Genomic DNA, 13,752 nt, shown 5'->3' with positions numbered 1-13,752 from the left:
AGTTGTCTGCTTCCCCCGGGGTCAGGTCAGTCCAGGGTCTAGGTGGTCTGGGCCAGTCGTCTGCACTCTGAGGGCCTGCAGCCACCTCCCAGCATGAGAGTTCAGGGGAAGCGCCCGTCCCCTCCAGTGGCTGGGCCCCCACTGAGCTTCCGGGTCCTGCCCTTATACTTCCAGCCCTGCCCCTTGGCTTCTGGGGGCAGAGATGGGAGTAGGGCTCCGCCCACGTGGGGGTGGAGCCACCCTCTTCCTTTGTGTCTGGGGTGGGCCAGTCCACCACACTACATGAGGTCTATGGCATCAGTCCTGCACCTGTATCTTTATGGCTGGGTTTCAGTGGACTCCCTTCATGGAGCCCCACTGAAGCCCACCCTCACACAGCTGCAGGATTGGGCCTTTGATTTGTACTGGAGCAGTGTAACTGATCAATTTCATACGTCATTTTTTCCCCAAACATTTATTTGAACATATTTTCCTCTACACAGTTTTAAAACCAAATCAAACACACCCTTGCTTGTCAAGGAATGTGATGTACACCATGAGTTTTAGGGGTTTAAACTTGTTTTGTGAAAAGGTTGATGCATTTGGCAACTGTTGACCAATATGGGCTGAATCCCACAAGGTGCTGAGCACTTTGGTCCTGATCCAGCAAAGCATTTAAGCCTATAGTTAAGCATGTGCATACGTGCTGATACTCAGCCCCTTGCAGGATTGAATCCTCAATGAGCAGAATGCCCTGCCTCTGTAATCTCAGCAAGGCAAGAACCCTGCCCTCCCACAAATGCTTCCCCCCCGCCCTGGTTGATGACATTATAAAAACCATGAACAGACTAGCTCCAATTCAGCAGCCTCAGCTGGAGCTAACACCACACTAGAATATTAATGGCCTGACCCATCTAGCTGACCCAGACATTTCATTCCAGCAGGGTTTTCAATGCCAAAAAGGCGTCACTGAAGTCTCTCCCTCTGGCATGATATGCCATTACCCTCTTTCATCACTGCATTATGATTTTTTTGGCCTGTGACACGACTGAGATGGCTCTAATGCAAAGCACGTGGCATACAGAACCTACTGCATGGAGAGACGTTTCCTTTCATGAATTACAATGAGCAATTGTTGAATTATCTAGTGTATAGTCGTGTATTCCTACACAAATACGTGGCCAAGTCCCTACCTCATTACCAGTCTCATTTCACAATTTTGGAACCACAGTTGAAAGCCTTTCCGCATATAGAATTGCATATGTATTTTCCTTGTGATGGGGGTGGTTAGGTTCGTTCCTGAGTTGGCAAGAAAGGTTAGGAAGATTTATAGTTGCTTGCCTAATTGTGAAGTTATAGAGAATCACCTGTGAGGAATTAATAACTTCCATAATATGTCAGGAAGTAGAGAACAATGCAAAGGGAAGCAGAGGAAACATGCATTAAGATCCAAATATTGAGACATATAGCCCCTAAATTGTATGTACTTATGTATATTTTGTGGGAAAGATTTAAGTTCTTATCACAAGCATGTACCTAACTGGCCACCATTACATCTATGCGGTTGCTAACAGGGCTAATGTAATTGTACAGTTGGCTAAAAGGAGAGATGGTTCAGACCCAAATTCCTGACATGGACATCTCCAAATTTTGGTACCATCAAGATCAGAAGAGCCAAATTTTATAGTGTAGGTCAGTCAATAATGAAACTATACACATCTGATGTTTATAAATAATCATACACATGCTTTTATCAACTCATTGCAGGTTCTTGCCCAAAGTGGGCTACACAGAAGTTTCCCTGATGAATACTTCTCTTTCATTAAGGGGCTGGTGTGATTTGTGAGTGAGACGGATATATTCAATTAGCCCCTTACATTAAAATAACCCCATATAATGCCACTTCTAATAACACAGCACCAAGATATAAATTCAGCTAGAGCTTTAAGCCAATAAGGTTTCATCACATACTTTCAACACTTAGAAGACATAAAGAGAAGAATGCAATGTTAGGGGAGTGCCTCAGAAAGCCACAGACCCAGTGGAGACCTGAGAGCACACAAAAAACTAGGAAACAGTTATGAGGATTTTATACCCCGCTTTCATGTAGCTTCTTGGATACCCAGCCATATTTGACCAGGTTCCATGATCAAAACAAGATTGCTACTTGCCTATCATCCATATGTGGCATTCTAGGTGTCCATAATCACACCTATACTTATTAATATTAATAACCTACATCACTTATGTCTTAATAGCTATATTTTATTGCAGTCTAACTGCCTAGTTACCAGCTTGCTAAAGCCATCCCCGGAGAATCCTGCAGTGCACTGTATCCTTTGTGGTCTCTCATTTGTGTCTCAGACTGAAAGTGCAGAATTTATGATCTAGAGTTAGCTTTTTGGGCCTCCAATCCTTTTAGCTAAAACCAGCCTTTAGCATGACTACCTCCACAAGCCTTACACTAATACAATAGGCCTTTAATCATAGCAAAGCCTAATAACCCAATCATAGGAATTACCTACTTGCCCCTTTGTGTTTCAGCTTAAGAAGCACTACACACCTATCAGTATTATATGCCAGTGGTGTTGTTCGACTTAAAGCAAGCTTAAAATAATACATGAGGCAAAGTCACAGCTCAACAATAGCTTGGGCCTAAAGTTGGAACAGGCTATGGGGATCACGTAGGGTGATCTAGTGCTGGATCGGCCTCTATGCTATCGGCCACCGTTTTATCAGGTCTGCTTTGGACTCTGCAGTGTGTTCCCTCAGTGGCCTCCTTTGGCAAATTCATATTTTTCTAACAGAATAATTAACTTTTAGAAATATTTTCCTCTAAGCTAACTTCAATTTCCCCTTGTTGCATTTCAATCATTACTCTGGGCACATACTCGGGGCAGCTAGCCCCTCCCTCTGCTCATCCTCCCCTCCCTCTGCTCATCCTCCCCTCCCCCCATGGTTATGCTCTATTTTTAGCACATTACCTTGATTAGAGCTAGCACAGGTATGACTCCTTGAGCTGGGAATTACACACCACACTCAAAGTGTAGACATACCCTCTGTGGCCATAACCAAATCCTCTCCTTTTATGTTTCTATTCTCAAGTATTTGTAACTCAGTCATATACCCTTTTGCCACCTCTACATATTAACTTCCTTTGCCCTGTCTTCATAAATCAGACCCTCTAATCCCTTTATCCCCTTTCAATAAAGGGAGTGCTAGTATCACTCTTTAGATAGTCATTGATGTTGCTATCTCTGAGGTCAGTGGAAACCTATGGGTGCTCAGCACCTTTGAGTATCAGGCCTTTAACTTAGTTGCACTATTATGGATTTAGGACCCTAACTTTAGGCTTCTGTTTTTGAAGATCTTGGCTGTGGGTTGTATTCCCAGCTTTCCTACAGGCTTTCTGTTGGATTTCGGGCAAATCATAAAACTTCTTTGTGCCTGGGTTTTCCCACTGGTCAAATAGGGATAATAATGCTATTTCCTGCCTTATAGGGAAGTTGTGAGCCTAAATTAGTATTTAGAGAGACAAAGTGGGTCAGGTAATATCTTTTGTTGGACCAACTTCTGTTGGTGAAAGAGACAAGCTTTTGAGCGTACACAGAGCTCTTCTTCAGGTCTCTGATAAGTATCAATAAAGTGTTCTGTGTACGCTCAAGAACTTGTCTCTTTCACCAACAGAAGTTGGTTCAATAAAAGACATGAGCTCACCCACTTTGTCTCTCTGATACCCTAGGACCAACATGGCTACAGTACTGCAAATTAGTGTTTGTAAATTGTGTGGTGATCCTCATATGAAAAGTACTATAGAAGTGCAATGTATTATTATAACCTGGGAAGGAAATTGGAGTATATTAAGAAACCCAAGCTGGACTTGCTCATCTCTCGAGCCCTGCATGGACACAAAATTTGTATCCTCAACCGATCCGCAAACATGGTTCGCGGATATCTGTGGATATCTGCAGATTTGCAGTGCTCTAATCTCTAGAAAGAACAAAGTACTACAAAATAGCAAAGTCATATTTCATTACTTTTATTAAAATAAAAATATCATGCATTAATATACATTAGACATTTCTGAGAACCAGTTATATGAATTTTAAGACTACATAATTTTCTGCATAAAATAAGTCAAGGTGGTTCAGCATGCAGCTTATGTAATGGAAGGGGCTGGGCAAAAGGTGCTGGAGTAGCTTTTTCTCTGTGTACAAAGTTCATCTCTAAAGAAAAAATTACTAATTTACAAATGAGTATAATGGGGACTTATCCAGACTGATCTTATGCTTCATGAATCCAGTTCCAACTCCTCTGACCTTTTACTATCTCAGCTACACAATGTATTTTACTCCTAGAGGAAGCCCAGGCTAACTTTTCTCTCTTCTACATACCCTATAGAAATCTCCATTATATTTAGGACTACGTGCTTCCCTTGACCCTTGTATGCAACTCCCATTTAATTCAACGGAGAGTTCCACCATTTGGATTAATACCCTACATCTGGTATGACCCTCACTGATATGGTTTCCCCTTCTCTGCAACCCTACTCATTCATGCTTTCATGTTGTTCGTCTGAATGTATTAAAACTAGATTTCATTGTTTGCTTTTTTTCATATGACTATTTAGTCTGTTGCCTGGAGTCGGGGGGTTGGGAGTTTTATTTATTTATTTTTCCAGGCATTTTTGTAGTGTCATTTCCCCCCCTTACATACTGAAGTCTTTTGTGAGTTTTTAGTTTAGTTTTATTTTATGTATCTATATCCCCTTACCATGGATTCTTGCTTTGTTAATGCTGATGGAGAGATAAGCTTAAGAAGGGACTTTTAAAAATAGCATGCAGTTTATAAGTGGGCAATAGAGTGGGCCTCAAAAGCAAAATCTCCTGTGGATTTGAGCTTGAGGGTTTGCTTTGAGTTGGTTGCTATATTTGTGGTAAAAATGAAGGAGAGCCATCGCTGTGCATTTCAAAGAGTGCATTTCCCTAGCACCTCGGTACAGCAGCTGCAATGGCCAAACCTGTTAGTTGTATCGTAGTGCACTATGAAACTCCAATAGTGAACACTGGGCACGAGGGCAGCATAAATGTACTAGTGAGAGGAAAGGTGCCTTGCTATTAAGCTCAGTAAGCTCTGGTTAAATCTCCATAGTGACACCTTTTCAAAATCTCTCAATGAAAGACTTTTAACATTAGCTCTTCCATGGCTATTCACCCTACAAACCAGCCAACCTGACTTATTCACCCCCACAAACACGATACAGTATATTACAATAAATGTTCTCCAAAAATTAAAAACAAGAAAGAATTATACACCTTATTTTTATCACTCAATATACAAACAATCTTTGATCAATAGTATAAATCATGCAACTGTATAAAAGACAGCATTTCTTATTTGTACAAATAGTGCTTTCATAGTTGATTAACTTTACAATGCTAAAAGGTACTCTCTCTATGGATATATTGCTTGACAGTTTACTATGACCAAGACATTACTCCCAGTTGATTGCATCATTACAAAGAAGCCTAAAATGGGCACTGGATCCGTTGGATGCATAGCGAGAGGGATTTTCCAAAGCACTCAATATTAGCCTCACTCTGCTCCCACTGAAATCAATGATGAAACTCCCAGTGAATGGAGTAGGAGCAGAATTTGGCCAACAATGGCTTTTCAAACCCCCCACCTTTCAGATAGATTCTAAGATATTAGAAGGATGTTTTGGAAAAAGCTCCAGGACCACTGGGAGGGTTAAGAACATGTACCGTATCACCTACATACGGACAAATCCCTCATAAAGCTATTGGTTAGGTTCAGAGCTGGGGTTTTTGATTTTTCAGCTTGTTCATAAGGAGGATGAATTACTCTGAGGTAACAATGAGGTGGGGAGGGGGGGCTACATATATATATGGCAGAACATAAAGGACCAAAATCCTTGCTTCAGGCATTTTGCCACTGACTTTGTTGGGACCAGGGTTTGGTTCAATGCATCATGTGGCTTTTGACAGCCATGTTCCAGATTGTTTCATTCATTCTTAAAGAATCCCTTTCCTTGACTTTAACACTACTGAATGTTTGCTATACGTTCACTCTTAACTGTGTTATACCCGAAGAATATTACATCCTTCTCTCAAAGTCACCTTAATTCCCATTAACATTAATTGGAAATTATAACCATAATTCCCAGTCTATATGTTTTAAGGAAATACTGGTGCCCTGGAAACCTGGGCAGTGTTCAAAGCAGGCAGAACGTCTGGCAGGGAGACAGAAATGCGTCATGAAAATCTCATGCTTTTAGTTCGCATCCCATCTTGAAAGAAACAATGTAATCAAAAACATGTTTGCAAAGTGGCAGTCTTATCTGCCTACAACCTTCCCCAGTCACTTCATTATTTTCCACTCAATTTTTTTTTCTGGCACTTCCAAAACCTGAAGTCCTTGTTCAGTTTTCAGTCAGTCCCTATTTGGTCCAAACTCCCCTTAATTTAACTAGAGTTTTGACTGAGCAGACCACAAGTCAAAATTGAATAAAGACATCAGATTTGGCCCGTGTGCTATGCATGGCTCCAGTTGGATCTCTGTGGGCAGATCCTTGTTCTCATGAAGAGGACTTCAGTGGGGCTCAGTGCAGATCCTTTTGCAGGATTAGGGGGCAATGACCCCCCCCCTCAAATAAGAAACTGTGGAAGTGGTGATCAATTGGCATTTTGATTTATTACTTTAAAGCAAGAAAATAAGACACACTCTCTTTGGTCCTAAAGCAAACCGTTTAAAAAGTTACGTAAAGGTGTCTTGTTTTTCTTTTTGATAAATCTTTTTTTTTCCTTATTTTATTTTTTAAAAAAAGACTTTTAAAAGGCATACGTTAGAGCAGAGAAGAAACAAAACTTATTGGGAAAGCAAAGCTAAAAAAATGGGATTTCAATATAAAAATCCGGTTTAGTGGTGATTTAACAACAACATTACAAAACACTCGAGTTAAGTGGCAGTATAACTATACAAAGTTTAAAATTTCATTACTGTACATTTTCTTCAGGAAGGGGGATACAAAGAGATACATTTTCTCACTTTGTCCTGACTAAAGTGTTTTCTCACAGAGAAATGTGTTCCAAAAAAAGAAAAAGAAAAAGAAAAAGAAAAAGCTAGGGCAATTTTACCAGCAGACAGTGAAGAGGTAGCAGCTTGTGTGCTATAGTAGATGTTAACCTTCTAACCTGAAAAATGAATGCTTGTCAGGAAATGCAAAGTGTCTCATTGACATTCAGTTATTCATCACCAGACAGACTGAGGACACCTCATGCACTTCTCAGTATGAAGCGCTTGAATCATTTGAAGTCCTGTGGTCCTGTTAAATTGGATCTGGAATACACATACTTGATCTTCCGTGCACAGGATAAAATTCACATTTGTAGCACAAAGCCTGAGTAAATGGGTTTTGCACCAACCCCCCTCCCCCAACCAAACAAAAAACAACAACACCCAAACCTATGTGGAAGTTGAAAGGATTTTTCTCCCAATCAGCAGGTAGGGCATGGGGCGCCTGCTTAGCCACTCATAATTGCTGCTATCATCATGAGCTGAAGTAGTAGGCAATGATTGCTGTGCCTTCCCCTCTAAGAAAATTTTGGGCCAGTGGATCTGTATTGTGTGTAGATTCCCTGGCTCTGGTCCCTCTATATAATTCTGCCTACAGCCGCCCCATCCCATGCAGGCCTGTTTCCTTTCAGAGGAAATGCAATGCTATCTATCACTTTAGGGCCCTAACGAGCAGCTGAATGGGATAGGAAGGAGCAGCAAATCAACCTTAAAGATTAAAAAAACTTGAGGAGCACCATGGATTCCAAATTGCTCTGACCAAAGAAATTCATCAGGTTATTTTGCTTCACTTGGAAGTGAGACAAGGGCATCGGACCCTGCAGAAAATTTACTTTATATGATATAGTGAAACGTTTTCACCATTTCCCAAGCCAGCTCCTTCCCAGTGCAAAACAAAACAATTTACAGCCAAGTGAGCTATAGTACACTGCACCGTACACAGAACACTGAAAAACATCAAATGAACTTGAAAATTCTGACTTACACCTTGAATTTCCCGGTATTTTGCAGTTTACCTTTATGATGCTGACATGGAGGGTTTAAAAATAGCATTTTAACATTAATTTCATATTAGTTGCTAAGCTAGTGATTGTGGTATGGTAAGTACACACAATACTGTTCAGAGTCATTCCTTTCTATGTGAGAAATTAGAGGCAGCATTTTAAAACGCTTTCCCATGTGAGAGTTAAAAGCTGTTGTGCTCTGATAGGTCTCTCTCTATTCAGGCATATTTTTTAAAAAGACATTTTATGCACACAACTCCTGATAGACCACCCTTTAAAATGGTTCTGGGCTATCATGTATTAGTATTTAGGGAAACTCTTTTATAATGGACCTGACTACAGACTCTTAATCATAATGGCATAATTGGCGCTGCTTTATTATTAATCAACTTGCAATTTTAACTTCCTTGCAAACTGCTCAAAATGAGAATCTGCGTTTTGCTCAGATATTGCAAGAACATTCTCCTTTAGCTACTCTCCTAGTTTTAAATGGGAGGAGCTTTGACCACTTTATAATGGAGACCACTCTGAATGCCCAGGAAAAATGCTATAGTCTACGTTATAATTAGGTTCTACTCTAATGCGGCAACAATTTATATAGCAATACATCTGTAATCACACTTTAAATATAATAAAAAACCTTTTCTTGTTATACAGACCTTCTCTATAATACAAAAACCACGAAATCCCATTCCAACACAGCAACTAATACCCTCGTTTGACAAAAACAAGTGAGCAACGTGGATACCAGTGAAATATTGCTCAATTATACCTACAGTCTGCTTCATATCAGTTGGATCCTGGGGCTAGATTCATAAATCTTCTAGCAAATTGATTATGGACAGATAAAGCTACATGGGTTTTGTGATACTTCACTGGCCACTTAGGTTTGTTTGATTGTTTTATTGTAGATCACTGAGTGGTGACACACAGCTGTTTCATAGTCATCATATGAAACTGTACGATTTATTCTGAAATCTAGTACACTCTAGAGGAGGTGATCTTTAAGAGATCTTGAAGTGTAATTTATCATTGCCTTTATGCCTGTGTACAGGCGCATATGCTCACTGTTGCCCTCTAGTGACTTGCCCACAGAAAGGATAAGGGACTTTAGACTACTACCAGCTGAGATGGTTCACCTTTATCTCAGCTATAGAGAGGCCTGACTAAATTGCCTGAGATGCGGAAGGAGAAGGGTTATAGTCCTGGATACAGTATAACAGCAGCTTATCAGGATTCCAAAACAAAGGTGAAAGTGACACAGAACTCCCATGGATTCGTTTAGATCGCTACAATACAAAGAGGAATCTTTGCTGCTGCACAATTTGTGTGCTCCAGTAAAAAAAATCAGATCATTTAAACCACACGTTTACTTATTTTAAATGCATTGAAATGGTTTGATACAATGAAGCTGAGCTGATATGCTAATGTGCTCATTGCCCTTCTTTTCTGCTGGTGTTTGAATAACTTAGGGCTGCCTATTAGGAAATCATGACACATTTATCAGAATTATTTAAAAATATTGTTAGTTCATAAACCTAGAGTCTGTGCTACATAAATTAGGATAGTTCATAAATTACAGACAATCTTGCATCAGAAGCTGGCTCCTATATTCTCTCTGCTATGTTTTCCATTAAACAATAAATAAAAAAAGAGAACTCAGCCTTAGATTTCTTAAACACTCTTAAAGGATATAGCTGCGTGACACTCATTGGCTTTCGTGGTCATGTTACAAAATTCTCCAGGAACCATTTAAAAAATGTAGAGAGGTTAATCTGTATTAAATAGTTTCCATGCTACATAATGCTGGTAACTTAGTGTTTTTTTTTTTTTTTTTTTTAAATAGCCACTTTTAAAGCTAAAAATGTCTCTGAAACATTTTGGGAATAACATTGGCAAGACTGTAGGAAAAGCTGTAGTACTGTATTGTACTGTATTGCTTTGAGTAGTAGACTTAGTAAACGATCCATGACGTCTGTTGGAAAGTCGTCTGACAAATATACAATCCCTGTGTGAGCTTGTTAAGGGGGGAAAAAAAGATAAAAAGATTGTTAAAATGACTGTGTGTGTCTATGTGCGCGTGTGTGTGTGTCTGGCGCATTTTGAACGTGGCATTAAAATTTTGCTTTCAGGTACACAAGTATAGATCTCGGGTAAACTGTACTTGAGAGCACAATTTTTTTCAATGTTTTAGTTACAAGGAAATAATACAAGTTGTTACATATTCCCTGTAAGGCTGTGGCTGGGCTCCAATCATTGTGAGTGAGATGCGCCCAAAGAGGATAACAATAAATTGATCACCTTTGCTCTCCAGCTCCAGACCCTGTACTGTTAGAGACACATTGTTATACGTGTACTGGTTTTCAATGACAGTCTGCATTGCATTGATCTAACATGAGAGATTTCACACAGTCAGTCTTCACCCTTCCCCCCCCGCCCCCGCCCAAAAAACCAACCAAACAAACCTGCCATGACAACATTTTAAGGGCTTTGGGCCTGATCCTGGACTCAAATGCAATATTTCAACTGGAATTTACATTGAGGTATTCCAAACATAGCAGAGAAGGAGTGAAATTTGACCATTCCCTGATTCTATAGGTTGCAATGATGTCTCAAGTATAAATGTTACATATTTTCTGTTACAGTTTTTATGTCATCTCAAGTAATTTTCCAATGATTAACTATTAATTATGGATCTTCGCATGCAAATCGCTTGCTTCACATCTGGCTTCAGATCCAACTATTTGGCTAAAATATTCTTTCCAGCAAGGCAGTGGAGGGATGCCTCCATATTACTATTACTCTTTGTAATGCTTTAACTATTTTTTTCCTACTCCTTTCAAAGAAGACAGCAAAAATGTTAACAAAAGGTATTAAAAACTTCAGGAGTTTTAAAAACTACACACAGCTTAAAGAGAACCAATCTCTGTAACTTTTTGTGCGACAATGGTTTTATGTACAATATATATATTGTATATTTATTATTAAACCAAATATTGATTTGGACTATTCCACTGTGACAATTAGACAACCAGACTTGGACTTCAAAGAAGCCTGTGGCATTCCCAGTCCCTGATTTCAGAAGAGTAAACTAAACAATTGCATTCAAACACTTCAGACTATTCTTTTTCCTCTTTGATTCATTATCACTGTATTTTCTTTACACCTAGCATAACAAGGCCACCTTAACACAACAGTTGTAGTCGTGTAAGAGACAACAGATTCACGCACAGTAATACAGCAATTGGCAATATTCTGCCACAAGTTTAACAGAGTATATTGATGTATTTCCCCCCCCCCCCCGCCTTTTCTTTGCAATTTTTGTACAGGAAAAAAGTTTTTTTGACTGAGCTATTTTAAAAAAACCAACAAAATCTCATTTCCTTGGGTTGCATTTTTTGTCTTAGCCAAGTTTAATTTAGTGTAGTTGCATTCTGATCACCAGCTCTCTCACAAATAACCCAATTAACACCTTTTGCATTTCCTTGCTCTTTATGGAAAGTTTGTCCAAATGAGATTGAGACAAAGGGAACTGACCCTTCATTTTTCAGTCATAGCAACATCTTTAAAAATTTTGTTAAAAATGTAATTTGACAAATCTAGAGCTAACCAATGGAATGGAAAAAAGAAAGGCTTGCATTCAACCTACAGAAAACAGACTTGTGAGTACTTTATAAACATTTACAAACAACTCTTCTGTGTGCTGAGTTCTTCCTGCTGATCTCCAACAGTAGTGGTCAGTAAAGTAATGTGTGCTGCCATCCAGTCCTTGAGCTAAATACACTGTGGGTTATAAAATTCCACCAACCTGTTCCATTTTAAAAACTACTTCATCAAGCAGAATCTCCACACTTCTCTCTGACTCATTTTTTTCCTGTTTGTACCAGTACAGTAAATGAAGTCAATATTTAAGATCCAATAATTTGGAATAGCTATTCAACTTTCAAAGAGTTTGAAAAAAACAACAACCTCTTCTCAGGGGATTTAATAATGTATTGCTTCTTCTTTTTTTTCCTCGTGGTCCGAGAGTCACATAATAGTACAACAAGCAAGCATCTCATCTTGTAAAAGATCCAAAAATTCCATTAGAAATGTTTATAAAAATATGCATTGTAGAAAGGAATTCTTACAGTTAATCCCAAAATGGCTTTTTATAATCCTACCATTTGAAAACAAAAGGAATGCATCTGCAATGTCTTATCTGCAGGAAGTTCTTGCTCTAGTCCAACATGCATGCAGGTGTACAGTATGTGCCTAAGTTATGTATGTGGATGGACAAGGAAAAGCCCCAAATATATAGTAAAATGAGCTTGGTGAATTCAGCCCACCAGCTTGAAAGGAAAAGCGTGTCTGTCAGTGAATTGTGATTGCTCTTCTGTCAGTTCATAGCTTGATCCTGCAGCAGCCAGGTGGTTCATCTGGATTTTAGTTTGTATTACTGCAAGAAGAGAGAGTTTTTCTGTGGTCATGCTGAGGCTTCAATGTATTCACTTTTTGGTGCTGCTACCCTTAAGTATTCAGGATTTTCTGCTGCAGGAACTTTAAAGATGCCATTAGCCTTAGTTTCCTTAGGAAAGTAGTCCTGTTGGTAGTCAGGATTGTCCAGATTTATTTGGTGATTGGCTGTTTGGTCCCAGTAGGGGGAGCTCTCAAAAACCGTTTTGACAAAAGGAGACTGGCTTGCGTTGAGATACTCTGGGTTGTTCACTGCTATGCTGTGGGAATTCTGATAGCTTGAAGCTGTAGAGGGCTTTGGGTTTACAGGGAAGGAGACGTTGTTGTAGATTGGATTCTGTTCTACAAATGCCGATGGTTTTTTGGGGATTGACTGATTGACATATTCTGAGATTTAAAAAGAAAGAAAGAAAGCAATAAAGATATGTAACTAATGCAGCCCTTTAAATGATCTGATGTGTATTTTTAATCACGTGGAAACAATCTTTTCACACATCAGCCCACAAGTCTTTTGGATATTTCTCAGGATTCCAAGACTAAGCCAAAGGCAGGAAGTTCCATTGAACAAAGGTTCAAGGAAGCAGATTTTCAAAGCAGCCAAGGGAATTTAGCCACACATTTCCCATGGCTTTTAATGAAGTGTGTTTGCAGAAATCCCCGTGAGTGTTCTGAAATCTGAGCCAGGGAGTTTAGCTGAGAGCAACCAGATATCTGGAGAAATACTTAAAGATAATGGAAATGCAATAAATAAATAAATAAAAGACCAACAGTGACTGAGACCCCATATCCCACTATTACAATGCTCAATGCTGGTTCTTTCCCTTACTCAACTGCTGTACTATTTGAGGACAAAGCATTGCGAGTGTATCATTTTATGAAAACAGCCTTGTCACACTCTTACTGATCTTCTGGTTACAAAGAACTACTATACAAGTACATGTGAGACTGCGGTTAGCAACACTGTGTATTTCATTGTGCCATCCATTCTGCTGGAGTATATTTCTGTTCGGAAAGCAGTAAAACAGCAATAACAAGAAGCAGAGTTTCTACAATAAAAACAATGAAGAGGACTAAAGAGTTCTTAGAAGAGACTTTCTGAAATGTCTGATTGGTAGAAAAAAGAAAAAAAGCCTTGATAAGGCACCCACAACAAAAAGTAGAAATCTGATTGGTGGATGATATGTGGTCAAGAAGCTGTCAGAAAAGATCTAGGAAAAAA

At 39.3% G+C, this 13,752-nt stretch overlaps 1 protein-coding gene across 2 annotated transcripts in view; it reads right to left on the bottom strand.

Moving 5' to 3' along the window:
* Window positions 1-4,002: 4,002 nt before the first annotated feature.
* The window catches only part of EGFR (epidermal growth factor receptor), a 225,378-nt gene continuing 215,628 nt past the window's right edge, over window positions 4,003-13,752 (bottom strand). For both annotated transcript variants that reach the window (XM_054019159.1, XM_054019158.1), the window contains exon 28: window positions 4,003-12,920. In XM_054019159.1, the coding sequence (XP_053875134.1) occupies window positions 12,544-12,920 (377 nt within the window). In that variant the 3' untranslated portion in view covers window positions 4,003-12,543. The remainder of the gene's footprint in view (window positions 12,921-13,752) is intronic.

Source organism: Malaclemys terrapin, chromosome 2 (genome assembly GCF_027887155.1).
Source record: "Malaclemys terrapin pileata isolate rMalTer1 chromosome 2, rMalTer1.hap1, whole genome shotgun sequence".
NCBI lineage: Eukaryota > Metazoa > Chordata > Testudines > Emydidae > Malaclemys > Malaclemys terrapin.
The sequence above is the reverse complement of the archived record's forward strand: the minus strand, read 5'-3'. Positions and strand labels throughout refer to the sequence as shown.